The sequence below is a fragment of the Ascochyta rabiei genome, chromosome 1, assembly GCF_004011695.2.
Source record: "Ascochyta rabiei chromosome 1, complete sequence".
Lineage (NCBI taxonomy): Eukaryota > Fungi > Ascomycota > Dothideomycetes > Pleosporales > Didymellaceae > Ascochyta > Ascochyta rabiei.
This window is the reverse complement of record NC_082405.1, coordinates 1,021,281-1,045,201: the sequence shown is the minus strand read 5'-3', so window position 1 is coordinate 1,045,201 and position 23,921 is coordinate 1,021,281. Positions and strand designations below refer to the sequence as shown.

Here is a 23,921-nt window from a genome sequence, read left to right as displayed (position 1 = left end):
CAGGCTGCACCGGGCCACGAAGACACAGAATGGACAACAGAATGATCAGCACTTTGTCCTGGTATTTGCAAGCTGTAGAATACACCTCAATGTACAGTGCCCGTCTCGAAGAAGCGTAGGAAAGGTCCGTCCATGTCAAGTCTGCTGCGTTCTCCTGGTGCACCCTACTCGTCGTCCTCGGCCGCCTCGATGTATCGCTGCTTGATGTCCTTCCATTGACGCTGCGCGTATCGTTAGCCTGAGGCGTCTGAACTACATGGCTGCACGTACGCCGCGGTTGATGTTGTCCCAGATGCGCTCGGAGCCGGTGTCGAAAGCCCTGTGCCTAGTCTCAGTACCCCATTCTCCTCCAGCTTCAGTCCGGGATTGCGACATACAGCTGCATGCCGAAGGCCGCGGCGAAAACGGTACCGAGAAGAGTGACGTTACTCCTGATGACAGTGCTGTGGTTGACGGTCAGTAGGGTTCAGTCGTAATTTCTTCGTAGGGGTTGGCTTGCTTGTAGACGGTGTTCGCGAACTGCACACGGCGCTGTTAGCACGGGTTCACGGGCTCACGGGTTCGCGGGTGCGTGGCCCCAAGGATTCTCCAATTGACTTACGCCGGCCATTGCGAAGGTGTTTGCGGGGCTCGGGAGGCTGCGGGGACGGATGTGGTGGTGGTGCTGCTGGGGGGATTGGAGGTTGGGCGAGCCGCAGCGACTGCTGTCGACAAGAGAACAAGAGAATCGGCACGGCGATTACGGCAGCCCTGATTGGCTCCACGCCTTCCGCTTCGACAACTCCATCCTCGACGTCAAAAGTGATTTCCCCATCACGCGCAACTTGACCGGGAGCACGCTCAAGGGCTCTTGCGCCCAATCCCAAGTACTGCGTGACGCCCACCGACCACGGCATTGCATCGCCCGGGAACCGATTTGCTCTGCGTTTGATGCAGCACGGCTACGATCATTGTTCGACACAACCCCACCAAATCCCTTCTCTCCACCCACTCTCTCCACCACACGGCACACCGAACCACAACATGCCTTCTGTCGAGAGCACTCCAGTCTCGCGAGCTGGCATCACCACCTCCGCCACTGGCGAACGTCACATTCCCTCGTCAGTCCGCCCTGACGGCTCGGTTCGCAAGGAAATCCGCGTGCGCCCGGGCTACCGACCACCGGAGGACGTCGAGCTTTACAAGAACAGGACCGCGGAAGGCTTCAGAAACCGGGGCAAAGCCGGTGTGCCGGGTGCCGAGGCCTTGAAGAAGGAAGAAGATCCTGCCAAGACAGGCAACGCAGCCAACAAGAATGCCAAGCGCAGGGAAGCCAGGAAGAAGGCTGCCGCCGACAAAGACGAGGAGACGCCTGCCGCGCCTGCGAAATCTGCCGAGCCTGTTGAGCCTGTGGAGCCTGCAAAACCTGTTGACCCTGAGGCCGAAAAGGAGAAGGAAGCTAAGAAGCTTGTCAAGAAGCTGCGACAGGCGCGCGAGCTAAAGGACAAGAAAGAGAAAGGCGAAGGACTGCTGCCAGAGCAATTTGAGAAAGTCATCAAGATCAACGAGCTCGTTCGGCAGTTGGAGAAACTTGGTTTCGACGCACAGGGCGAGAAGAAGCCAGCTGAGACTTGAAGTTGCCCACGATATCCCGTATCACCAACCACAACCTCACGTTTCACCAGATAATCTGGTGCTCGAACTGCCCAACCTTGTGGTAGTATTCGAAATAGTGGCCTGGCAAACATGAGCCAAAGTTAGGCAGCATCAGCGTTCCTGCAGTCAACCCACTTGGCGAGATGCAATGTGTCTACTGACTTTGGAATATCGACAAATCGATACCGCGGGCCTCGCAGCAATAAGCTTACTCCAGTTTATTACTAGCTGGTAGCTCGTCGACCGCGATCAGTCTGTTCAGCGCTGCTACCTGTCATGGCTATCTGTCACGTCGAAAGACCGAACGGCACTCAATCAAACGTTCACGTTCACGTTCACATTCAGTATTTTGTTTCGGTATTGTTGTAACGAAAGAGAACATACCCAGTGGCAGTGTAGTCTGACAGTTTTCTACAATGCAGCTATCCGATCCACCGTTACACAGTACTGTTCATTGCATCCGCTGACAAACCCGTACATGAACACTACCACGCCCTGCCACTAACACCTTGCGTCTATCCGAATGATCACACACTGTTTCGACATGGTGTCGTACAGTCCGAAGTCACTCAGTGTCCTCAACGAAATCTCCTCCAACCTCGCCTTGACCAGAACCAACCCCGACTCATCCATCTTCTTGACGCCCACCTCAGGGTTACCGCTTGGCGACCGCTCCTCCTCACCCTTTCCAACGAACTTGGCAAGGAAGTTCCTCTTCTGTTTTTGTGGCGTTTCAAACTCGCTCCTCTCCCGAAGTGGACTCCTCAGCTGTGGGCTTGCATTCAAGCTGTCCCTCAGCACCCTCTCCAGCTCTACAATGACTGCTTGAACCCTCCAGAACTCTGTCCGGTTCATCTGCCCTTCGAGACGTACGATGTTTGGCTCCTCTTCAGATGCAAAGCCAATAACCTCTACGGCCTTTGATGTGTCGGTGTCGAAGCTGAATTCCGATTTCTCTCGCACGGCGGGTAGAGGGATATCTGATGGCAACATTGCAATGGTTGTTTGTGCGATACCATATGAGGCGCGTTGCTCGACGAGCGGGATGATGTGGGTGTCAATGACAGCTTGGATGTGGTGTGCGCGTGTGAGGGTCAACTGGTCGAGGATTTGCTGACCTCGATGCGCATTTGGGCGTGAGAAGTTTGGTACTTCTGAGTAGGATGGAGGACGTTCGTTTTTCTCGTTTTGCGACATCGTTGCGTCTAGCCAAGCAGCATTCAGAGTTGGTTGAAGGTGGGACAAAACACAAGGCGTATGATCGGCACCAGAGGCTAAAGGGAGATGCAGCACGCCAGTACTTGGAGCAGGTAAGGCTTGGGTTGTCTCTGGGATGACACTGCCAGCTCTGTGTGGCGATGTCGGAAGACGATGTTACCCGTCGCAGCCGTTTCTGCCTCTCAGCCTCATACGATCTAGGTCATACCAATACCCTAGTACGGTTCGCAAACACCCCTTGACGCAGTGATCCTTGAACCTTTAAGGTATCCAGACTGTAAGAAGTGGAGTTGAGCCAATGATGAATGCCAAAGGAGAAGCACATGTATTGGCCGGGCCGAGAAACTTGGCGCGATGGCGCCCAATAACCTGCATAGATGGAAGGACAGGCAAGAAGTGCGAAAGAAAGCTTAGGTTCGTGTTTGCAGACCGGTCTATCGTGGCTGTGAGGTGTTTCTGGCGCCTATTCCCGAACCAGGTACTTCTCAGTTCTTAGCATGAGACTATTAGAGCTGTTTCTCGCAGTCAAAGGGTCGACAGTCAGGTTCACCGAGCTCGGTGAGAGGTGTTTCTTCAAAGTAAGCACTGGTCTCATAACCCAGAGATCGGCTTGGTCAGGTGAGCGTGGCTGTGTCCAAGGCTGACTTCTGGTGCCCGTGTAAGGCTACCATTGGCTGACGCAAGGTCCGTGCATTCACACCGGTTACGCTTTCGGTATCACGGCATACACCAGCCGCTCAGGGCTACAGGGCTATGCGAGCATCGAAGCGAACATCTGAATGGTTCGCCTTTATAAAGGCTCTGATTTGCAGCCTCATGATTGTATATTCAACACCACAGAGCAAGTTCAGCTTTGGCAACTCACTCGAACTCGCTCATTGCGTTCCAAGGTTACTTCTACCCAAAATCCGGCAACGTATATTTATACGGGTCAGGGCTCTTTCGAGAGAAACACCATATCCTACACAAGCTCAAGCAGATAGCGATAGGCTGCCTTTACAACTACACGGTTCACACCAGCCCATAGCAAATCAACAACAAAAATGCCTTGGTACCATGTTGCTGAGCCCAATTCCTACCTCGTTGTTACGGGTGTAGGAATTGAAAAAGTCAAGATTCAGAAGAAGGTGGGTTCACCATCGTATTACATAGTGGAGTTGCTAAAACGTTGCAGGCTTTCGTGTACCCCTTCCAGAAAGTGTCAAAAATCAGTATCACGCCTTTCGATTTCTCCATGTCGCTCCAGGCCATGACCTTGGAGAAGCTTAATTTCTCGCTACCAGCCGTCTTCACCATTGGCCCCGCAGACGACATGCTTTCACTTGAGAAATATGCTGTTCTCTTGACAGGCGAGTCGGACGGACGGCCAACAGCCAACGCAAACAAAGGCGTCGTGGCTGTAGCCGGCAGCGAAGGCCGCAGCCACGTTCAAGATATTGTGAAGGGTATCATTGAGGGTGAGACGAGGGGTATCGTGTCTACTATGACCATGGAAGAGCTGTTTCGCGAGCGGAAGGTATTCAAGGATAAAGTCATACAGTCTGTTCAGAGCGAACTAGACCAGTTTGGTAAGATAGGCACTCATCCAGATCTATATCAGATGCTGACTTGTAACGCACAGGTCTCTGCATCTACAATGCCAACGTCAAAGAACTCCAAGATACGCCTGGCAGTGAATACTTCGCCTTCCTCTCTCGCAAAGCTCACGAAGGTGCACTTAATCAGGCCAAAGTCGACGTTGCAGACGCCCGGATGAAGGGTGAGGTTGGTGAAGCCGAGAAGCAGGGCAAGACCAAGCAAGAGGTTGCCAAGATTCACGCTGCCACAGCAGTCCTTGAAACCGAGCGCAAAGCTGAAAAAGCAACAGCCGATGCAAAGCTCACCAACATAGAGATTGAGATTGGAAACAAGCTGAACATTGCGCGTATCAACGCGAAGAGGGAGGCCGAGCAGCGGGATGCAGAACTCAACACCGAGGTTGAGAAGGCAAAGGGGTACATGGAGCTTGAGCATCTGCGTGCGACCAAGGTCGTCCAGGCCAGGATCGAAAAAGAGTCTTCCCAGCAAAAGGCGGATGCAGAGCTCTACGCCCAGCAACGCGGGGCCGAGGGTCTAAAGTTCAGCGAGCAGGCCGACGCCGAAGCCGCTGCGTACCGCCGACTGCAAGACGCAGAAGCCGACTTCAAGGCCAAGGAGCGCGAGGCAGAAGCCTCCTTCTTCGCCGAGACACGCAAAGCGGAAGCCGACTACTTCCGCCGCGAGCGCGAAGCCCAAGCACACCTCATCACGCAGCAGCGCGAAGCAGAAGGTCTGTCCGCCATGGCGAAAGCGTACGGCGAAATGGCCACGGTCCTCGGCGGGCCCCAGGGCCTGATGCAGTGGATGATGCTGTCCAACGGCACGTACCAGCAGCTGGCCAACGCAAACGCAAAAGCCATCCAGGGCCTGCAGCCCAAGATCAACGTCTGGAACACGGGCGCGCAAGGAGGCGAAGGCGCCGCCATGGATGCCACGGCGCCGATTCGCAACCTTTTTCAGAGCCTGCCGCCTTTGCTGTCTACCATTCATGATCAGACGGGCATGGCGCCGCCCGCGTGGCTGGCGCAGATGCCGCAGAGCCAGGAGTTTGACCCGAAGAAGTTTGCGCTGAGAAACGGGAGTGAGACACCGTAGATGGGTGCTGAGAAGAAGAAGAGTATGGTTGGATGACTGCAGCTAATGGCAGGAGTAAGATAGATGATATTTGGGTTTTTTTTTAAAAAGACGTGTGGCTCAGGATACCCCTGGAGTTGGGATAGACCGTTGTTTTTTGATATACCTAGTCTGTACCTTTTCATGTGTTGGATCGAATCGAATCGGGGACTCAAGAACAAGACCGTTGAATTCCTGTACACGCTCCATGTTTCGTTTGGAGTGGGATGCACGAGTGGATTTCTCGTTGCAGAGATGCTGAGACTTGTTGATATCTACCCCTCCCATATACTCTTTTGATTCAACCAAGACACAGGTAGTAGCGCATACTCCGAGCCCCTCCTAACCATGCTTCGAACAGACATCTCTTCTCCAAAAAAAAACCCTGGAACCGCTTGTCGTAAGGTCGTCAACTGCACAATTTCCACAACCTCATTGCGGCTTCTTCTTCTCCCACTCTTCGGGGGTATGGCACTTGGGCGTCCAGGCATGGATAGCAGCAATCTCCTCTTTCAGCGCTGCGTTCACCAGGCGATGCCGCGCCAGGGTTGTCTTCTTGGTGAACTGCGGCGAGACAATGATGGCCTCGAACATTTGCCCGCATCCGCCTGGTTGAGGTATTAGTGGGTTGTCTCACGACACGTGCGCGTCCATGGATCCCCAGCCCTCGAGTTCCGCAGAGAATCGAAAGGAAGGTTGGGAGAAGGAGCGGGGTTCGGGGGGGTATATGTATTGGGGATCTGATAACATACCGCTCATGTCCTCGATCTCGACATGGGTTGCGCCCAGGCTGCTTTTGAGCTTTTGCTTGAGCGCCTCGGGCGTGACGCCGGAGCTAGCAGCGTTTCTTGCAGCCTCGTCGTCTGTGCGTGCGCTCATGATTGTGGGGTTGGCCGGGTCGACGAAGAGCTGGTCCAGTGATTTTGAGAGTTTGTGACGCGGATCCATTGCCGTCTTTTGCGAGGCGCCCATGGGCCTTTATCTTCGGATCTGATAAGGCAAGCCGGGGTCTCTTGTGACGTAGCGCTGGAACGCGACAAGGGTTATCGAGAGGGGAGGGGAACACGGGCGTCGCGCTGCATCTGCGACTCTTTGTTCGAGCTTCTCGAGGTGCAATCGAGGCACTCAGGTATGTTTCTGTCATGCATGGAAGAGACGCTAGCAGGGCTGGATGTACATGCAGGGCCAGCTACTTGGTACTGACAGCCATGTGTGCAGGTAGCCCGAGCATCACAGCTGCCTGCCATCACAACTTGGGACTGACTGCATGTTCTTTCCGACACTGAGACGCTCTTTTGCTGCCATGATGAGTGCAAACACCAGCTCTGCGCCATTCTCGCGGGCCGTAGTGAGGGCCATGCAAAAGCTGCAAGTCTCAAATGTCGGCTCGCGTGTTCTTAGCTTACGCCCACAGCTACCCCAAGGCCCTTGCAGACAACGCCTGGGACAACACCGGACTGCTGCTCGAGGCTCCCTTTGTCCCTTCGCGTCGCCAGTCGAACACGGTCCTCCTCACAATCGACCTCACCAGAGCTGTCGCCGACGAGGCCATTGCCCTAAACTCGTCCATCGTGATCGCCTACCACCCCATCATATTCCGAGGCCTCAAGTCCCTCACCCTCGCAAACTCGCAACAACAGACCCTCCTTCGCCTCGCAAGCCATGGAATCAGCGTCTACAGCCCCCACACCGCCGTTGACGCCGCGCCCGGCGGGCTGGGAGACTGGCTGGCCGACATCGTAACAGGCACAAAAACATCCTACGACGCCTCTCCCTCCGCCGCCGTGACGCCAGCACTCCAAACCGAAGGCTCACACGATTCCTTTGTACAGAAGGGAGCGGCGACACTGTCCGTCCAGCGACCCACCTTCCAACTGCAGCACCACCCCAGCCAGACCACCCTCCGTCTCTCCAAGGACCCGCCCAAAACAACATCAATCCCGCACACGCGCCGCCCCGTCGTGCCCCAGTCTCCTGAGATCAAAACCCATCCCGGCGCAGGTATGGGTCGCATCGTGGAGTTCCACGACGCCCAAGCCCTCCCCACGCTGCTGGACCGAATAGGCAAAGGTCTCAACAATCCCAAAGGCTTCCCGATTGCAATTCCACAGGACGCCACTATTGCCGACATCAAGATCCGCAGCGTCGGCATCTGCGCCGGTTCCGGGGGCTCGCTGCTAGCGAATCTGGACGTCGATCTGCTGTTCACGGGGGAGATGAGCCACCACGAAGCGCTGGCGGCGATTGAGAAGGGCCAGGTGGTCATTAGTCTGTTCCACAGCAATTCCGAGCGCGGGTTCCTGGCTGAGGTGCTGCGCGAGCAGTTGGAGGACACGATTGAGGGCGAGTGGCAGGCGGTGCGGGACGAGGACAAGGGCGATGAGTCGCTGGAGGAGGCGTTGGCGGACGATGGCTTCGAGGTCGCGGTTAGTCAGGTGGACAGGGATCCGTATGGGATCGTGGTGCTGAAGGGCGATGCGGAAGAGGATTCATGACTAGAGGACGTGGACGCTGCGGTGGTGGATAGGTGGAGACACAGCCTTGCAAAACTGGGTAGTCATGAATGAAAGACCGCTGCACTGTTCATGTCACAAGAGTGCGATTCAAGACTCAATCACTCTCAAATGTATTCACGGGACACGCCACGCGCTACACGTTCAGATGGTCTAGCTGAGCAACACTCTAATCTCACCACTCGTGCGAGGGAACAAATCCCTAAGCCCCGGCTCCGCCTCTTCATCATCTTCGTCGTACAGTAGCTCGTCCGCCGCCACGATCTTGCGCTCCACAAACTCAAAGTCCTCGCAGAACTTGGCCGCCGCCTCCTCGGTGACTTGTTGCACCGTCGTCCTGTTGCGAAGCAGCTTCAGGTTCTCTGCAGCGTCGATGAGCGCCGAGGGTAAGAACTCGTCGAGCTGCTGGCTGGTGGAGACCAGGGCCTCGGGCTTGAAAGCGGCGAGTTGCGGGATCGTCCCAAGGCTCTCTGGCGCATCGCTAACGGCGGAGAGTGCTTCGTGTAGCGTGATGAGGCCGGACTCGTGGATCAGGTACTGGTGTTGGTAGTCCACGAGAGCAGCGACGTGTTCGTCGATTGTCTCGCCCATCTCGGCAACTCGCTCTGCAGCGAATTTGAATCCCGAGAGTGCTTCCTTCACAGCGAGGAGGCAGTTGATGGCGAAGATGGCGCCGTTGGGCTGCTCCATGCCCTTTTGGAGGTTCACGCAGCCGCCGAGGAAGGGATCGAGGGCTTCGGCTAGCACGGCTTCGAAGTCGCTACTCGACTCGTTCAGAGCTGTTACAGAGGTATCGTAGCTCTTGGCCAGCACTTTGAGGGTTTGCAAGGCTTCTTCCAGGAAGTCGGGAGGGGAGAGGTCGGCGGGTGCGACTGCCAGCTCGCTTTGAACAGTAGCAACATGATCGCGCATGTTGGCACGGAATTGACGCATCGCCGAGGCTTGCAGAGTGTCGAACAGGGCCAGAACATCCGAATCTTGACCGAGTAGCTTGAGGAATGTGCCTTTGTAGAAGCCGATCAGGTTCGCGATCTTGTAGGCGAGCGTTGCATCTTCGTGGCTCTGGATGACCTGCTCGGTCTTCTGCCGCAAAAGTCGCGCAACGCCCGTCAAATCACGACTGACCAGCTGGTTCAAGGCCTTCTTGCCATCGAACACTTCCTGCTCGCCTTCGCCTTTGAGCCACGGCTCGCTCTCTAACCCGGCCTGTATCGAGCGGCTGATCTCATCGCCGTCAGAAACGAAGAGGACTTCCAAGGCTTCCCTCTCAGATACGGTGGCCGAATGCGCCCAAGCGAGCATATCACCGACGTAACGCAACGGATCATGCGCGTAGAATTCGATGGGCTTAGTGGCAATGTGCGACGTGCCCGAATTGGAGCCAGTCAGGGCCGCGTGGAAAGAATCGGACAGGATTGCCTCTCGTGCTTCGGCAAAAGAATCGAGGCAGCTCTGGAACAAGGTGGGCCGTTCTGCGAGGACTCGCAACGACCGACGTACAGACGCGCTGATCTGGGGGTTCTCCAAGTCCAAAGTCTTGAATTCGTGCTGTATCCAGCGATATAGCTTCTGGAACGCTCCATTGAGCTGCTTGGAGCTCTGCTCTAGGATTTCCAGGCCTAGTCGTTGGTCTTCAGTCCCCAGCAGTACCTGACAGTCGTGATGGATCTTCTTCACACGTGTCAAGACCTGGAAGAACTCTTCATTTACCGGCTCTGCAGTCGATGTCAAGACAGTGGCCTGCTCTTCGGTAATTCGGAAGTGCGAGCTGAAAGCGTTCAGGATCTGATGCTTCGTCTCGATCTGTTTCCTCTGATTGATGAGGCTTGTAGCTTCTTCCAGAACAGGGCCAGTCTCGCGGGCTGCAGTGGAAATGTGTGCACGCATATCAGCACAGGAGCTGTTCAAGCTGGTGATGGCTGCACCAATACGCCTTAGTTGCTACATTTACTCAGTATAACAGCACGCAATGTTCACGAGGCAAAACGAACCTCCGCAACCTGCCCAAAGTCTTTGACAATCTCGCCATTACACTCGATCACGTCCTTCTGGACATCGAGTCGGATCTGTCGTCTGGTCTCCGCTGTGTTTTGGATATTGCGCTCATCTATGGTTTCCAGAGCCCCTCGAATCTCCAAATCTGCGTACGAAGCAGACAGGACGCTGGTAATTCGACTGGAGAGTGCATTGACTCCTCGTGAACCTGCTCCTACCTGAGGTGAAGCAGGAGACATGCCAGTCTGTGATGCGGGAGTGCTACGCTCCTGAAAATAACTCGTCGACATGGTTGTTGAACGTATGGTGGACAGCACAAGTGTACACATTGGGCAAACAGAACGGACGGAAGGTCTAGCCGAAGCTTATCGATATCGGTGGTGGGAGCTACCGCGTCACCTGCACTGCATCACCTCCCAAGAGCTCCCACATGACAGCTGCTGTCGCAATACTTCTCTTCTGTCACGCCGGCATATTCATAGACTGAGAAATCCTCACCTTCATGGAGCTGAGGTTGATCTGCTGGGTAACACAGAACCGACCCTCTGACCATACCGTCACCTAGACGCCGCAGCACGGCCACGCACCCCGCCTCCTGCCCGAACGTGTCGCAGGAGGTTCAGCATGATGGCCTCGAATTTGCTTTCCAGGTTTCTACCCTCAGCGACCGACGAGCCATTCGAAGACGACCCCTTGAACCCTCAGCCGCGCCGAAGCTCTGCTTCAACAGACGGACAGCGCGACATGGACATAGACGAGGAGAACTTCGGGGCCTACTTTGAGCCACAGGACTTGGAACATCTGCTAGAGGAAGCCTCCGGCAGTCAGATGACCACTGACAGTCGCGCTGTTTCTCCTGAAGCAAGACGGAAGCCGAACGCGCCTCCAGGCATCAACACAGCGAACCGAGCAGCTGGATGGAAACAGCCCGGCCCAGCCCGCCCTCTGCCACTAGACGATGATGACGATGTTCCGCAGTCTCTGCTACTCGAAGGAGGCCCTTTATCGCCCCATGCAACACGGCGCACAGACGGCCTGCCACCTCCCGTACCTGGCCCGTCGACGCGCCAGACACGAGCGCAGTGGAATACAACACAAAGACAGCAGCAACTGCATGCCGATATGGCTGGAGCTCCAGCAAGCACCTGGGCGAGAGCAGCCCACTTCAACATCAACCCAAAGGAAAAGGCACTGTGGATGTGGGTCAATCAGACAGACCTGGACACATACATGAAGGATGTCTATGAATACTACCGCGGCCACGGCATCTACTCCATGCTGCTGAAACGAATCCTGACCCTTTTGCAGTCTGCATTCGTAGTAGGCTTCATGACTTTCATGGGCTGGTGTATCGACTACTCCAAGCTCTCCCAGAGTCATAAGACGAGCGAGGTGCTAGTCCCCAAGTGTACCTCCAGAATACACGGCTTTTGGATCTTTGCTATTTGGATATTTTCTAGCTACTGGATCTACTCCTTCTACACAATGGTCACAGACATACCAAGACTTCGGGCTATGCATGACTTCTACCACCATCTGCTCGACATCCCCGACCGTGACATCCAGACCGTGGAGTGGCAGCAAGTCGTCAGTCGTATCATGGCATTGCGCGATTTGAACCTCGCTACCGCATCGAACCTGTCACCAGAAACCCGGAAGCTGCTTGATTCGAAAAGCCGACAGCGTCTGGACGCTATCGATATTGCCAGTCGCCTCATGCGGCGCGAGAACTACCTCATCGCCCTCTTTAACAAGGAGGTCCTCGACGTAACAGTGCCCATCCCATTCTTGGGGAATAGGTACATCTTCTCCGAGACTACTCGCTGGCACGTAGAACTCGCGATCCTTGAATTTGTCTTCAGTGGCAAGAATGGGCAGTTCAATCCCGAATTTCTCAAGGAGCGCAATCGCCGAGAGCTTGTAAAGAGACTGAGAACTCGGTTGATGGGTGTTGGACTGATCAGTGTGGTCTGTGCTCCATTTGCAGTGGTGTTTGTATTGGCATCGTATCTGTTCAAATATTTCGCAGTAAGTTTGTCCAACAAAAGTGTGAGGTTCAATAGCTGACGGAGACAGGAATACCACAAAGACCCCGGCCAGTTGAGCAACCGCGATTTTACACATTTCGCGCAATGGAAATTCCGCGAGTTCAACGAACTGCCTCACCTTTTCGAGCGCCGTCACAAGATGGCACAGCCCTATGCTAACATGTACCTCGCACAGTTCCCTAAAGACAAAACAGAGCAAATATCTTCATTCATAGCATTCATCACTGGAGCATTTGCTTTTGTGCTGGTGGCACTAACTCTTCTCGACTCTGAGCAGTTTCTCACCTTCGAGATCACGCCTGGAAAGACAGCAATCTTCTGGATCGGTGTTTTCACAGCTGTCTACCGTTCTGCTAGAGGGAGCAGCCCCCAGGAAGACCAGATTTCGGACCCAGCGTTCTATCTTGGCCATGTCATCTATCACACGCGCTACGAGCCCGAGTCCTGGACTGACCGCCTGCACACCGACGAAGTCCGCACCGAATTTGCGAAACTCTACCAACCCAAGATCCTCATCTTTGCCGAGGAGATTTTAAGCATGGTCATCACTCCCTTCCTCCTCATTTTCCGTCTACCGAATTGCAGCGAGCGTATCGTCGACTTCTTCCGCGAGTTCTCCATCGTCGTTGACGGTCTTGGTGTGACTTGTTCATACTCCATGTTCCCCTTCAACAAGGGCACTCAGAACCGCACAAACAACATACCCACCTCCCAACCTGGCGGCACACGCACAAACGACCCCACTTCGGACCCTAGAGAAGATTACTTCATGGCCAAGGACAACAAAATGCTTGCGAGTTACTACGGCTTCCTTGACACATACGCAAATTCCAATGGCAAGGGCTACAACAACAGACTCCAAGGTCGTAGCACCTTTCATCCTCCACCCCAGTTCCCCAACGCGTTTGGCAACATGAGTCAGTCAGCCCAACCTGGAGATGCAGGTCCTCAGGCACGCGGCACCAGCAGAGGTCCCGCCGCCCGCCAACCTCAGCACCTCCAGCGCCGCACTCCCCGCAATCCCGCACGGGACGAGCCCATGTCCTCGATGCTCCTAGACCCCCAGCACCAGCCCTCGGCCTCGGCCTTACGAAACCCGTCTCGAGGCGCTTCCCATGGGAGGTACCAGTCGCGATTGCACAACGTAGTGAGCCCGACAGGACATCCAGGGTCGAGGATCGAGGAAGAAAGCACGATTGGGGATAGTTGGCGTACGAGCAGGCTGGCGCAGGATGACGACGACGAGGATGAGGCGCCTGGCGCTGGAAGGGGCGGCGTACTGCAGTTGCTGCAGCAATTCTCTAAAGCGCAGGCTGAGGGTAGGGGCGCTGGCGTTGGAGTTTGATTGTTTCCGCTCATTCATGGGACCGGCGTTGCACTGGCATGAGCCTACATGCATTGGGTAGGGTGGCGTTTCGATACCATCATGGGCTGGCATGCCTGTTAGTACTTGGCAGAATACATTGTACTGTTTGACGTTTGTAGCGCTTTGAAAGACTGTTACGCTAAGTTCCAGACTAAAGATGATAGAAAAACGATTGACATGGCACACATCACGAATACAATGATTACATCAGCAGAGATGTGTGTTGTTGTATCATTGTCATTGTCGGGCTGGTATTCGGTCGATCTCTACAGACAAAACCTCGTCCGACCTTGATCGATGACAGAGGAAAGCAAACCACGCCATGACCGGTATCCCATTTGAATAACCCAAAGCGCATGTTCATCATCTCTTCACTCGCAACAAAACACCTAAGCCTCCTGCTCGAAAGCCTCGGGGAAGCGGCGCATGTTGTAGTCGAGGGGACCCTTGGTGCGGAGGAACTGGACGTAGGCACCGTCAATCCTGATCTTGCCCTCCCGGCGCTTCTCGACGTACTCGTCGCGCTTGAGGGGAGTGAAGCCCCAGTTCTTGGAGACGATGATCTTCTGGCGACCGGGGAACTGCGTCTTGTTAGTGTGCGTCGAGATGACCAGCTGAAACGGCGCTTCCGTACCTTGTACTGGCAACGCCTCAGAGCCTCGAGGGCGGTGGCGCGGTGAGTATCCCTGGTTCGGACAGACAGAAGGATCTGACCAATGTTGACACGGGCAACGAGACCGTTAGGCTTTCCGAAAGCACCACGCATTCCGGTCTGCAGCCTATCGGCACCAGCGCACGACAACATCTTGTTGATACGGACGACGTGGTAGGGGTGGACACGGACACGGAGATGGAAACCTTCCTTTCCGGCAATCTTGACGAGGTACTTGTTGGCGCAAATACGGGCGGCCTCGAGAGCCTCGGAGGACAGCTGCTCGTACTCGTTGGAGACGAGGTGGACGCAGAGAGGGAAGTCGTCTACGCTGGCCTTCTTGCGACCGAGGTCGAAGATGCGGATCTTGGCATCAGGTACACCGCGGTTGAACCTGCTCTTGGGGTACTGGACGTCTGTCAGTCCGCGATTCCTCCTTCGCACGCTGCACACTTGGGCAGCGCTCTCTGGCACAACGTACGGGCTTGTTCTTGCAGTAGCGGTAGCAACGGGCGGGACGGCGAGCCATTGTGACGACTGGTAACCTGCTTTGAAATCAATGAGTGGTGTGTTCGACGAGCGCAAAGGAGCGGCGGAGCGTGCGGGAGTCGCTCGAGAGTGTCGATGACGATTCGGCCAGCAGACGGGCGTGCTGGGGTACTTATAGAGACCGTACGTACCTCGTTGGATGGGTTAGTTATAGAGTGTCGTCGGGCGAGCAAGACGATTTCCTCCAGAGTGTGCGAGGGGCGCCCTTACCGGATCGGGGCAGGCGGGCTCGCTTAGTCGGACATCGATTTCAAAGCAGCACTTTGCCACACTCGGCGATGATTCGCGTGAACGGGTGAACGGTCGCCGCTGAACAAGGCCGGAGGCTGTCAGTCGATGATGCACTGGCACATGCGCTTTGTGTGCTTCAAAGACAGCAGTTGCTGCTTGCGCCATTTGGTTGTCGCGAGTTTGGGAGCGATTTCCCATTGTGCAGTTCTGGTGTTGTACGAACAGCCGCTCGAGAAATGCATTCTGAGCTGATTTCAAAGCAGGCTCAGAGTCATTCGATGCAGGTAAGAGTCACAGAAGGAATGCAGCAAAGCGAGGTAATTGGCAGGCCTTTTATGGCTCATGGTTCTTGTCATTCATTGGATATCATCATCGCACCAGCACTTAAGCTGTACGTAGGTATCAATTCTATCTGGACCCCTCACACTCGAGCAACTTCTTAGTTCTCGGTGCTGGTGGTCAGGATGTCGGAGTCACCAGCATCGAGGATGGCCATAGTGGAGCAGCGGAAGAGCTTACCGCAGGCGGTACCGAGCTCAATCTGTATTGACACGTTAGTCTGCAGCTCTCCGAAGTCGTGTTCAGACCTCTTCTCAGAGCCAACCCTCAGAGTATACCTGGTGTCTCAGTGTATCTCGTCGTGAGGCCATGAGAGTGGATCGGGGTGTGTACGTACGTTGTTGCCGGAGAAGTGGTGGACGGAGGTCTTGGACAACATGGCGTAGTACTCGAGCTCAGACTTGCGGAGAGGGGGAGTGTTGCCGGCAATGATGACAAGCTTGGCCTTGCCAGAGCGGAGGGTCTTGAGGGTGGACTTGTAACCGAGGGTGACCCTATTGCAATCAGCATATCGCTCGTTTTCGCGGTGTTGCGTCCAACGTACTTTCCGGACTTCATAACAAGCGCCAGGCGCGAGTTGATGGAGTCAGCGGTTCTCTTGCTCTTCTTGGGGGCCATCGTTGCGTATAGGAAGTGATTGATAAAGTTCCTAAGGTAGTTGCTCCGGCTTGGGTTGTCAAAGAGAAAAGCTCGACCTCGCGCGCAAGCGAATTTCGAAGGTGTGGGTTCAACTCGCGCTAAGCGCACGTGCCCTGCTAGCCTCTGCGACCATCGCTAGGTGCTGCCCTCGAATGCAACAACATAAGCATTTCATATGTCAATCCATAACTGCTTTTCGCAAACATTTCAGTCTCAGTGAGGCTCCTGCACGAGGTTGTACTGATCACTTCGTACAGAGCGCGACCAGCACGGGATGCTCGAAGCAATCAGAGCTCGTCTGCAACGACTCACGGACAGATGCCCATCTATCTAGGGGAGTTGTACATCACTATACCCGAGCTACCAAAAGCTGATCTATGAGCCAATGGCAGAAGTTACGGATTCTTGCCAAGGTGAATGAGCAAACGACTTTGTCTGTATTTGATACGAGGGTTTGTCGGAAAAGACTCAATATGCATAGGGAAAGGAGCATGGCGAAGTTTAAGAAACTCAACAGATAGCCTAACACTGGGACTATGAAGAGGCTTTATCGTCTAGCTTGAGATGCCTGATTCTGTAATTTACATTCAAGTAAATACAGTGGGACGGCTGTTGTATCCTTTCCAGCATGACTTGGTATGCAAACGTTCTTCGACGAACCGTCTAAGCCCTGGGACATCGGCCCGCGCTGCTGCATCGTGCGCAGGAGAAAACATACACTCCCGGCACAGCGGTCCCAGCGCGCCTATTTCACGTTTGGCTTCCTCGTGTCTCTCTTTCTCCTCATGAAATCGAGCCTTGAGATCTTTCAACGCCTGAGCCAAGTCCTGTTGCTCCGCTGCAACGATCCATATTTTAGCAGACTCTCGATTGCTACTGTAGCGAGGAGACTCCCAGTCTACATTCTCATCCCAACCCCATGGTCGTTCGACAGCTAGTTTGCTCCACCTGTCGCACGTGTCAAACAAGATGATTGTGGTCTGTATGCCATGCATGGCTGCTGATCTGCACAGCGACTCTAAGGCATCAAACCATTCGTGCTTCCACGTCAATGGCGGCAACTTGATCCGGAAGTGTGCGAGCTTGGGAAAAGCTTGACGCTTGTTCTGGACGACAAGGTCAAGCGCTGGAAGCAGGCATTCTGGGACAAATCTGACAGTTGAATTATTGCCACGGAACTCCTGGTGGTGGGCTCTAGCAATCTAGAGTTGCTCCAGGTTCCTGGGGAGCGCTTTCCATAGCATCTCTTCCGCCTCCAAGCTCTTTAATCTTGCCTTGTCGGTGAAGCCAAGGTGGCCCCAGACGTACACTGGCGCGACCTTGAGACGTTTAATAGCGACGAAGGGAGTAAAAGAGCAAGGCGAAGGTTTATCAGACTCGTCACCCATCTCATAAGGGTAGTAGTATTCGTGACTGAGGCCTAAACTTTCCAGTGTGTCGTGATGAAGTTGTAAGCTTGCCATGATTTTTGGATGCTCTGTCAAACACCAAGCCCATGTGCAGCCGACTTCGTAGTTGAAGGTCTTGAGCTTTCCGGGAATCGTCGCGCCTAGCAAGAGCCGAAAATTGACCATGTTTAATTTTGGGGCTCGCAGTTCAATATACTCCACTGGACATGAGCGTGACACCAATTTTGCGAAGACGTTGGTCTCGGGATCCGGCTCGGACTCGTCATCACCTGTCCTCCATCCATATATAGAGCGAAGATTGGGCATATGGATGAACGTCGCAAAATGATTGGCTTGTTTGGATACTTGTCTTCTGCTCCTGTGACCATCACATCAATAGGGGCCGAGAACAGAGTTGAGTGCGTTGTTTGCGGCATATTGACCACAACGACCTTGTTCGTCGCTGGTGCTGACTCGCTGAATGACCTGGTTTCACGCATGGTTGTTGGCCACATAGAGACAAAGTCTGTATGTCAATTACAGATCCCGAAATCGATATTTAGTCTCCGCAGTTCTGGGAGGTTGGCGAGCAGTAGTGCAAGTATGGCATCCTCGTTCGCTCCAGACTCGATCTTCCTGTACGTCTCACTTGCCTGTTTGTCACAAGCTACGGCTGTTGCATATTTCTCCTTCAATACGCTCTCTCTGCCTTCGATTTCGGGCCAAGACCATTCAGTAAATTGCTTTTCAAGTTTTCCCCAAGTTTTGGGAATAACAACCGATTTGACGAGGGCGGCGTGGATCGGTGATGTTAAGATCAGGTATGTGAGTGCGGGAAGATGATCAGTCTCTTTCAAGAAAATGTTCGAGTAGAAATACGGTGTGGCCAGTCGATTCAATGTCTTGGATGTAAGACATAAGCTGCGGAGAGAGTCGCGAGAAATAATAGAGACAACAAGATCCAAAAGTTCTTCGGGCAGCTTTTGCTGTATTATGAGTGGCATGACGTGAACAAGGACGATGGAGCGCAAAGGAGACAGATTGTGTTGGTCTTGATTGAGGTTGTCACTTTTAGGTTTATAGTTCCAAGTGAGGCCCCGAAGAGATTCGCATCAGGCAGACAGACTGCCACGCGGGATGCCTATTTGGCGCCCCATGCCTGACGTCACAGAGCGAACAGGATAAACCGCGATTGGTATATGTAGCTATGGACGAACTCCAAACGCCAGTAGCTGTGAATACAAATCTTGCAAAACTTGCGTTCACCCAAGCAATGCGTACTATCGTAAAAAGTCTTTATCAAAATCATTCTCTGAATATCATACCACAGCACTGCTCCAAGTCCACCATTGAACAACTATGCAGCTGCGCGTTGAGCGTTGCGTCCAGCCCTTGCAGGCGCACGAACAGCACCAGGCCTGTTCAAAGTGTACTTGGCAAACGATCTCGCCAACGCCTTCTTTGCGCTGACCTTTTGCGAGCCAACAAACGAGTCGACAGTGACAGCAATGGCACGGTCAATGTCCTGAGAGGAGCAGTAGTCTGACAAGCGCATCTTACAGAACGCTTCTGCGATACGAAGGATAGCTTCCAGATGACGGACCTGGAATGATTAGTATCTGAATCTGAGCAAAGAATGAGGGTGACTTACGGTGATGGGGTACGCTCCAGTGGCCATTGACTCGCGACGCATGTCAGCAAATAGGCGAGCGACCTTGTCTTGATCGATCTGGTAGAGCTTCGGCCTGCACTTTTCGCGGGCATAGAGGATGTACTTCCTTAGCAGCTCCTGTGGAATCTCACTCTCCTTGCGAGAAGTTTCCATCTCATCGACCTCCATACCTTCGCCGTTCTCGCCATTTTGTGTAGCCTTGGCTTTATCGGAATAGCCGTAGGCAGAATTGACGTGAGGATGCGCTCGGCCGTGGGAGTTGACAACGAATTTAGCAAGACGCTCATCCTCTTTCGGATCGACGGTGTCACGTACGACACACAAGATGTCGAAACGCGACAAAATGGGCTCTGTCAACTCGACGTTCTGCGAAAATGGGATGGTGGAGTTGTAGCGACCGCCGATGGGATTGGCCGCTGCAACAATGGCGCAACGGGCCTGGAGAGTTGTAACGATACCTGCCTTGGAAATGGAGATAGTCTGCTGTTCCATGGCTTCGTGGATAGATGTCCGATCCTGGTCGTTCATCTTGTCAAACTCATCAATAAGACATGTTCCCTTGTCAGCAAGCACCAGCGCACCACCCTCTAAAGTCCATTCGCTTGTCATAGGGTCGCGGCGAACGGAAGCTGTCAGACCGACAGCGGATGCTCCTTGACCTGTCGCGAAGACGGCACGATGAGCTGTCTTCTCGACATACTTCAAGATTTGGGACTTTGCTGTACCAGGATCTCCAAGTAGCAGAACGTTGATATCACCACGAATCGAGTGACGACCAGCTGCCTCTTTACTGACACCACCAAACAGCGAAAGCGCAACAGCGGTCTTGATGTCGGTGTGACCGTAGATGCTGGGCGCAATCGAGTCAATGACCTTGTCCACAATCTTCGGGTCCTTGGCCAGCCTCCGAATTTCCCGCTCGTCCTCGTCAGTGAGTCGAAAACCAGCCAGCTGATCATGAGACTTGACAACGTAGTTGGCCTCCAAAATGGTGGCAAAGACAGGGAAGCCGTTCTTGTTATTGAGAGCAGCATCGTAGTTGTTGCGGTAGATACCGGTAACCTCGATCTCCTCGCCGGGTTTCGCAGAGTCAATCAGGTCCCAGAGAAGAATAACTTCACGGTGACGGGGCAAACGACCAGCAGGCACAGTTCCTGGAGACTCCTGTAGAGTAAGCTTCTGATAGTTGCGGTATACTGTTCGTTCCGAGTTGACTGTGAAAGGGCCGCGAGATTGGCAGTTCTGACAGAAAGAGATCTTGACTTCGACATTTGAATCCTGATGAAACGGACCAAGTGTAGTACCGCACTTTGTACAGTCAAATTTGACGTACTTGAGCTGAGGGAACACTCCACTGCGGCGAGTGACAACTCCACTGACACGGACCAAACTATTCAGGTGGGACTGACGAAGCTGGCGCAGGGTGTACTGAACCGGTACATCTGTGATACGAACGTGGATCTCGTTGTGAATTCGCTCGTAATCAGGGTAATGAAGGAGCACAACTTCCATAGAGACTTGGTCGAAGATCTTTAGCATCTCAGTCGGGGTGTTTGCAAGCCAATACGCCAGTGTCGCCTTCGATTCGGCAAGATGGTCGAAGGATACTTCCAGGGATTCGGCGTTGACTTCACCGAGTGTTCGAATGCGAGTACCGTAGACCGATGTTCCGTTCTCATCCGTATATTCTGTTAGGAACGACTTAAATTCGCGGGCAATGGTACGAGCGACTTGTGGCTGGGCGACCCAATCAGTCAGATTGTTGGCCTTTACGTCTGTAAGAGCCTCCAGGGTCAACTCCTCGTTCATGATATCGTCGCCCATGTCCATGTCATCCTGATCTTCGTCATATCGATGTCTCCGTACGCGGCGGCGGCCCTGGCCCATCAGATCAGCCAGACCATCCTGGTCGTCGTCGTCTGGCAGGAAAGCAGCAGGCATGCGACGTCTGGCCTCCCGATCGCGAGCATTGAGACGCCGTTCGAGCTCTCGCCTTTGATCGAGTGTGAGTTCATCGTATTCGCCTTCGTCATCGATACCCTCGCCCTCGTATGCATCGTTCTCGCGTCTGCTGTAGTCGTTCTCGAAATCGTCTGCGAAAAGATCGATACCCTCAGCTTCCTCAGCTTCTTCGTCTAAGTCGTCCACGTCCCGGATGATGTCGTCTTCGTCAAGCATGTCTGCATCTTCGTCTTGTGGCAGCATCGGCGGCGAGGAAGCCATGGCTGTGATATATCAGATGTCCGTCGCTTCCTTTGAACTGGTGTCACTCACGGCTCGACGGTGGTAGCGCAGCAGAAGATGACAGTTCGTCATCACGGGAACGCTTGTTGCGGTTCCTGCTAGGCCCTGCCCCGCGGTTTGCAGACGACATGTTTGAGCGTAAAGGTGAACTGCGCTTTGTTAGCAGCTGAATGGGCGGTAAGAGAGGGGCAGGGGCTTAGTCGCTATTGTCATGTGTGCCACAAAGGTGTTTACCTACCTCATGGAGAGTCAATGCGTAATTGTGTATCTTACACGAGGTTGTGAAGAGATACGGAAGTGGTCGTGTATATGGGGGTGTGGGGTTAGTCTTGAGGAGGAAATCGCGACCGTGACGCGCCTGCCGTAGCAACGCGTGGCGCTAGCCGAATGAGGGTTTAATTGATTCTGCCTACGCCAGAGGTTCCAGCATCTTGAGCAGTGTGACACCAATACCATATTCACCTTGCTTTGGAAGCCCCAATACCATAAAAATCAGACCACGACCACAGTAGTCCTGCTGCGCACATCGAGCGCCCCGTATTCCTGCAATGGCGGACTCTCAGTCCACAACCACGTCAGCGAAGCCACGGACGAGCAGCATATCACAAGTATCCGAAAGTTCCCAGACAGCAGCAGAGTATGTACAAACGCAATCAACACATGGAACAATATCTGAAGTTTCTGCGGCAGGTTCATCAAGGAACAACTCAGCCTCGAGGCAGAAGCGCGCGAAGCTCTGCCCTACGTCAGTGCACCACGCCACTGCTTAATGCTGAAGCTGATACACGGCAGCAATTCGACACCTGCACACGCGATCTCGGCCCTCTACGTCAGAGTCTCTACGCATGCCTCACGTGTAGCCCGCCGCCCGCCAGCGCCGCCCAAGTCCACACACCCGCAGGCGTATGCTATTCCTGCTCAATATCCTGCCACGGCGAACACACCCTTGTTGAGTTGTTTAACAAACGCGATTTCATCTGTGATTGCGGCACAACTCGGATGCCTGAGAACGTGCCATGCACTTTGCGCATCAATGCTAAGACTGGGCAGAAGGGAGGTGTCACTGGCGAGGAGGCCGCGAAGAGCAACAAGTACAACCAGAATTTCAAGAACAGGTTTTGTGGCTGCGGCGAGGACTATGACGCGCATCAAGAAAAAGGAACCATGTTCCAGTGTCTAGGGCTAGGAACTGTTGTCGAAGGCGGCTGCGGTGAAGACTGGTGGCACCCAGAGTGTTTGGTCGGCTTCACCCGTGAGGAGTATGCGAAGTCGATTGAGAAGCCAGAGAAAAAGGATACCAACGGCACAGACGTGAACACCGACGTCAACGTGGAGGACAAAAGACATGAGATCGGAATAGCTACGCCAATATTGGATGCGGCAGCGCTTGAGCGTAGCGGTGAGGACGGAAATGATATGGCAACTGCAGTTGAACAGAACGAGGATGAAGATACGCCGCTACCTCCGGGCTTTCCGCCTGAAGACGACTTCGACCACTTTCTTTGCTATAAATGCGTGGAAGCCAATCCCTGGATCAAGAAACTCGCAGGATCCCCTGGCTTCCTGCCCCCAGTCTATACCCAGAAGGCTCTCAATGCTGTTCAGCCTACAGAGACCGCTACATCGGCCCTCGACGCCACAAATGACGATTCGAAGAAGCGCAAGGCATCTGATGCGGACGATGATGAGCTGAACAACACAACGCTGTCAATCCCGGTTTCTGCTAAGCGCCAGAAATCCGAAAACCCTAGCACTGCACTTTCTAGCACCCCAGAGGCTACTACCGTTCTTCCAACTACACCTAAAAAAGAAGACATCTCAACCTGCAAGCTGGTATCCCTCCCTCCTCTGCCCACACCAGCACTTACCAACTCTTTCTCGCTCTTCCTCAAACCCGACTTCCGCGACCACCTCTGCCGCTGCGCCTCCTGCTTCCCGCTTCTCAAACCCCATCCACAACTGCTAGAAGAAGAGGATACTTACGAGCCACCAATCTCCGAGGACGGCGATGAGGGTGTACAGTCCGTTGGCACAGGGTCCATACTCGACCGCGGCGAAGCAGCGTTCAACAACATGGATCGTGTGCGCGCCATACAGGGTGCTATGGCGTATGCGCAGCTCAAAGACAAGGTTTCGGCATTCTTGAAGCCTTTTGCAGAGTCTGGGAAGGCTGTTGGTGCGGAGGATGTTAAGGCGTACTTTGAGAAGCTGAGAGGTGATGAACAGGGGATCCAGGAGGCTGCTGTTGGAGCAAAGACGAGTAAGAGTGACGAGGACGGTGATGCTGGCGCGGATGGAAATACTAGGAAAGAGCAGAGTGGTTACTGATGGGTTTTTCGATATGGCGTTGGGCGGAAAGATACCAAATTTGCATAACGAGGCGAAGAATAATGAATGGTGTATATCATATCGAGTAAATGACTTTGATACCTTTTCGAGCTTGAGTCGAGATTGCTTTCTTCAAGACGTGTTACTTGTGGTGACTTGGATTTCCCACTAAGAAGACGCCTCGCTCTCATTGTATTACTCCCCATATAGACGGCACGGTAGGTGACTATTCGATCAGACACGCCGCAACGGACTTCCACTCTCAATACCATCCGATGATTATGCGCAATACTGTAAAATTCAAGTATACATTGCCGTCCAAAAATTCGACAAGAACCGGTCGAAGCACATACAAATCAAGAATTTCAAGGACTTTTGGTGATGTTGGGTAAAGTTTGGATCATAGTCCTGCT

At 53.8% G+C, this 23,921-nt stretch overlaps 13 protein-coding genes across 13 annotated transcripts, besides 1 other annotated feature; 5 read left to right on the top strand and 8 right to left on the bottom strand.

Moving 5' to 3' along the window:
- Positions 1–164: 164 nt before the first annotated feature.
- Positions 165–610, bottom strand: EKO05_0000300 (qcr9 subunit 9 of the ubiquinol cytochrome-c reductase complex; the record flags this gene model as incomplete). The annotated part of the gene is made up of 4 exons (XM_038936989.1): positions 165–221; positions 271–319; positions 378–443; positions 558–610. 4 exons carry the CDS (start codon positions 608–610, stop codon positions 165–167), a joined length of 225 nt encoding a protein of 74 aa, XP_038802840.1.
- Positions 611–1,023: 413 nt separating this feature from the next.
- Positions 1,024–1,614, top strand: EKO05_0000299 (uncharacterized protein; the record flags this gene model as incomplete). Its single annotated transcript, XM_038944658.1, has 1 exon — positions 1,024–1,614. One exon carries the CDS (start codon positions 1,024–1,026, stop codon positions 1,612–1,614), a length of 591 nt encoding a protein of 196 aa, XP_038802839.1.
- A 522-nt stretch (positions 1,615–2,136) lies between these two features.
- On the bottom strand, positions 2,137–2,832 carry EKO05_0000298 (uncharacterized protein; the record flags this gene model as incomplete). The annotated part of the gene is made up of 1 exon (XM_038944657.1): positions 2,137–2,832. The coding sequence occupies one exon, from the start codon at positions 2,830–2,832 to the stop codon at positions 2,137–2,139; it is 696 nt and encodes a 231-aa protein (XP_038802838.1).
- Positions 2,833–3,896: 1,064 nt separating this feature from the next.
- On the top strand, positions 3,897–5,526 carry EKO05_0000297 (uncharacterized protein; the record flags this gene model as incomplete). Its single annotated transcript, XM_038936765.1, has 3 exons — positions 3,897–3,980; positions 4,028–4,421; positions 4,475–5,526. 3 exons carry the CDS (start codon positions 3,897–3,899, stop codon positions 5,524–5,526), a joined length of 1,530 nt encoding a protein of 509 aa, XP_038802837.1.
- Positions 4,984–5,034: a tandem repeat.
- Positions 5,527–5,976: 450 nt separating the features above from the next.
- Positions 5,977–6,516, bottom strand: EKO05_0000296 (uncharacterized protein; the record flags this gene model as incomplete). The annotated part of the gene is made up of 2 exons (XM_038936512.1): positions 5,977–6,152; positions 6,297–6,516. 2 exons carry the CDS (start codon positions 6,514–6,516, stop codon positions 5,977–5,979), a joined length of 396 nt encoding a protein of 131 aa, XP_038802836.1.
- Positions 6,517–6,923: 407 nt separating this feature from the next.
- EKO05_0000295 (uncharacterized protein) lies at positions 6,924–8,039 on the top strand (the record flags this gene model as incomplete). Its single annotated transcript, XM_038944656.1, has 1 exon — positions 6,924–8,039. One exon carries the CDS (start codon positions 6,924–6,926, stop codon positions 8,037–8,039), a length of 1,116 nt encoding a protein of 371 aa, XP_038802835.1.
- Positions 8,040–8,210: 171 nt separating this feature from the next.
- Positions 8,211–10,342, bottom strand: EKO05_0000294 (Golgi transport complex subunit 6; the record flags this gene model as incomplete). The annotated part of the gene is made up of 2 exons (XM_038936564.1): positions 8,211–9,998; positions 10,049–10,342. 2 exons carry the CDS (start codon positions 10,340–10,342, stop codon positions 8,211–8,213), a joined length of 2,082 nt encoding a protein of 693 aa, XP_038802834.1.
- Positions 10,343–10,676: 334 nt separating this feature from the next.
- EKO05_0000293 (autophagy protein atg9) lies at positions 10,677–13,445 on the top strand (the record flags this gene model as incomplete). Its single annotated transcript, XM_038936430.1, has 2 exons — positions 10,677–12,080; positions 12,129–13,445. 2 exons carry the CDS (start codon positions 10,677–10,679, stop codon positions 13,443–13,445), a joined length of 2,721 nt encoding a protein of 906 aa, XP_038802833.1.
- Positions 13,446–13,855: 410 nt separating this feature from the next.
- On the bottom strand, positions 13,856–14,647 carry EKO05_0000292 (60S ribosomal protein L10; the record flags this gene model as incomplete). The annotated part of the gene is made up of 3 exons (XM_038936869.1): positions 13,856–14,047; positions 14,101–14,526; positions 14,600–14,647. The coding sequence occupies 3 exons, from the start codon at positions 14,645–14,647 to the stop codon at positions 13,856–13,858; spliced, it is 666 nt and encodes a 221-aa protein (XP_038802832.1).
- Positions 14,648–15,337: 690 nt separating this feature from the next.
- On the bottom strand, positions 15,338–15,855 carry EKO05_0000291 (60S ribosomal protein L30; the record flags this gene model as incomplete). Its single annotated transcript, XM_038936683.1, has 3 exons — positions 15,338–15,439; positions 15,575–15,731; positions 15,782–15,855. The coding sequence occupies 3 exons, from the start codon at positions 15,853–15,855 to the stop codon at positions 15,338–15,340; spliced, it is 333 nt and encodes a 110-aa protein (XP_038802831.1).
- A 1,223-nt stretch (positions 15,856–17,078) lies between these two features.
- EKO05_0000290 (uncharacterized protein) lies at positions 17,079–17,450 on the bottom strand (the record flags this gene model as incomplete). The annotated part of the gene is made up of 1 exon (XM_038944655.2): positions 17,079–17,450. One exon carries the CDS (start codon positions 17,448–17,450, stop codon positions 17,079–17,081), a length of 372 nt encoding a protein of 123 aa, XP_038802830.2.
- A 1,171-nt stretch (positions 17,451–18,621) lies between these two features.
- EKO05_0000289 (DNA helicase) lies at positions 18,622–21,310 on the bottom strand (the record flags this gene model as incomplete). Its single annotated transcript, XM_038937063.2, has 3 exons — positions 18,622–18,867; positions 18,916–21,161; positions 21,211–21,310. The coding sequence occupies 3 exons, from the start codon at positions 21,308–21,310 to the stop codon at positions 18,622–18,624; spliced, it is 2,592 nt and encodes an 863-aa protein (XP_038802829.2).
- A 418-nt stretch (positions 21,311–21,728) lies between these two features.
- EKO05_0000288 (RING-type E3 ubiquitin transferase) lies at positions 21,729–23,508 on the top strand (the record flags this gene model as incomplete). Its single annotated transcript, XM_038936728.1, has 3 exons — positions 21,729–21,817; positions 21,871–21,925; positions 21,973–23,508. The coding sequence occupies 3 exons, from the start codon at positions 21,729–21,731 to the stop codon at positions 23,506–23,508; spliced, it is 1,680 nt and encodes a 559-aa protein (XP_038802828.1).
- Positions 23,509–23,921: the final 413 nt, after the last annotated feature.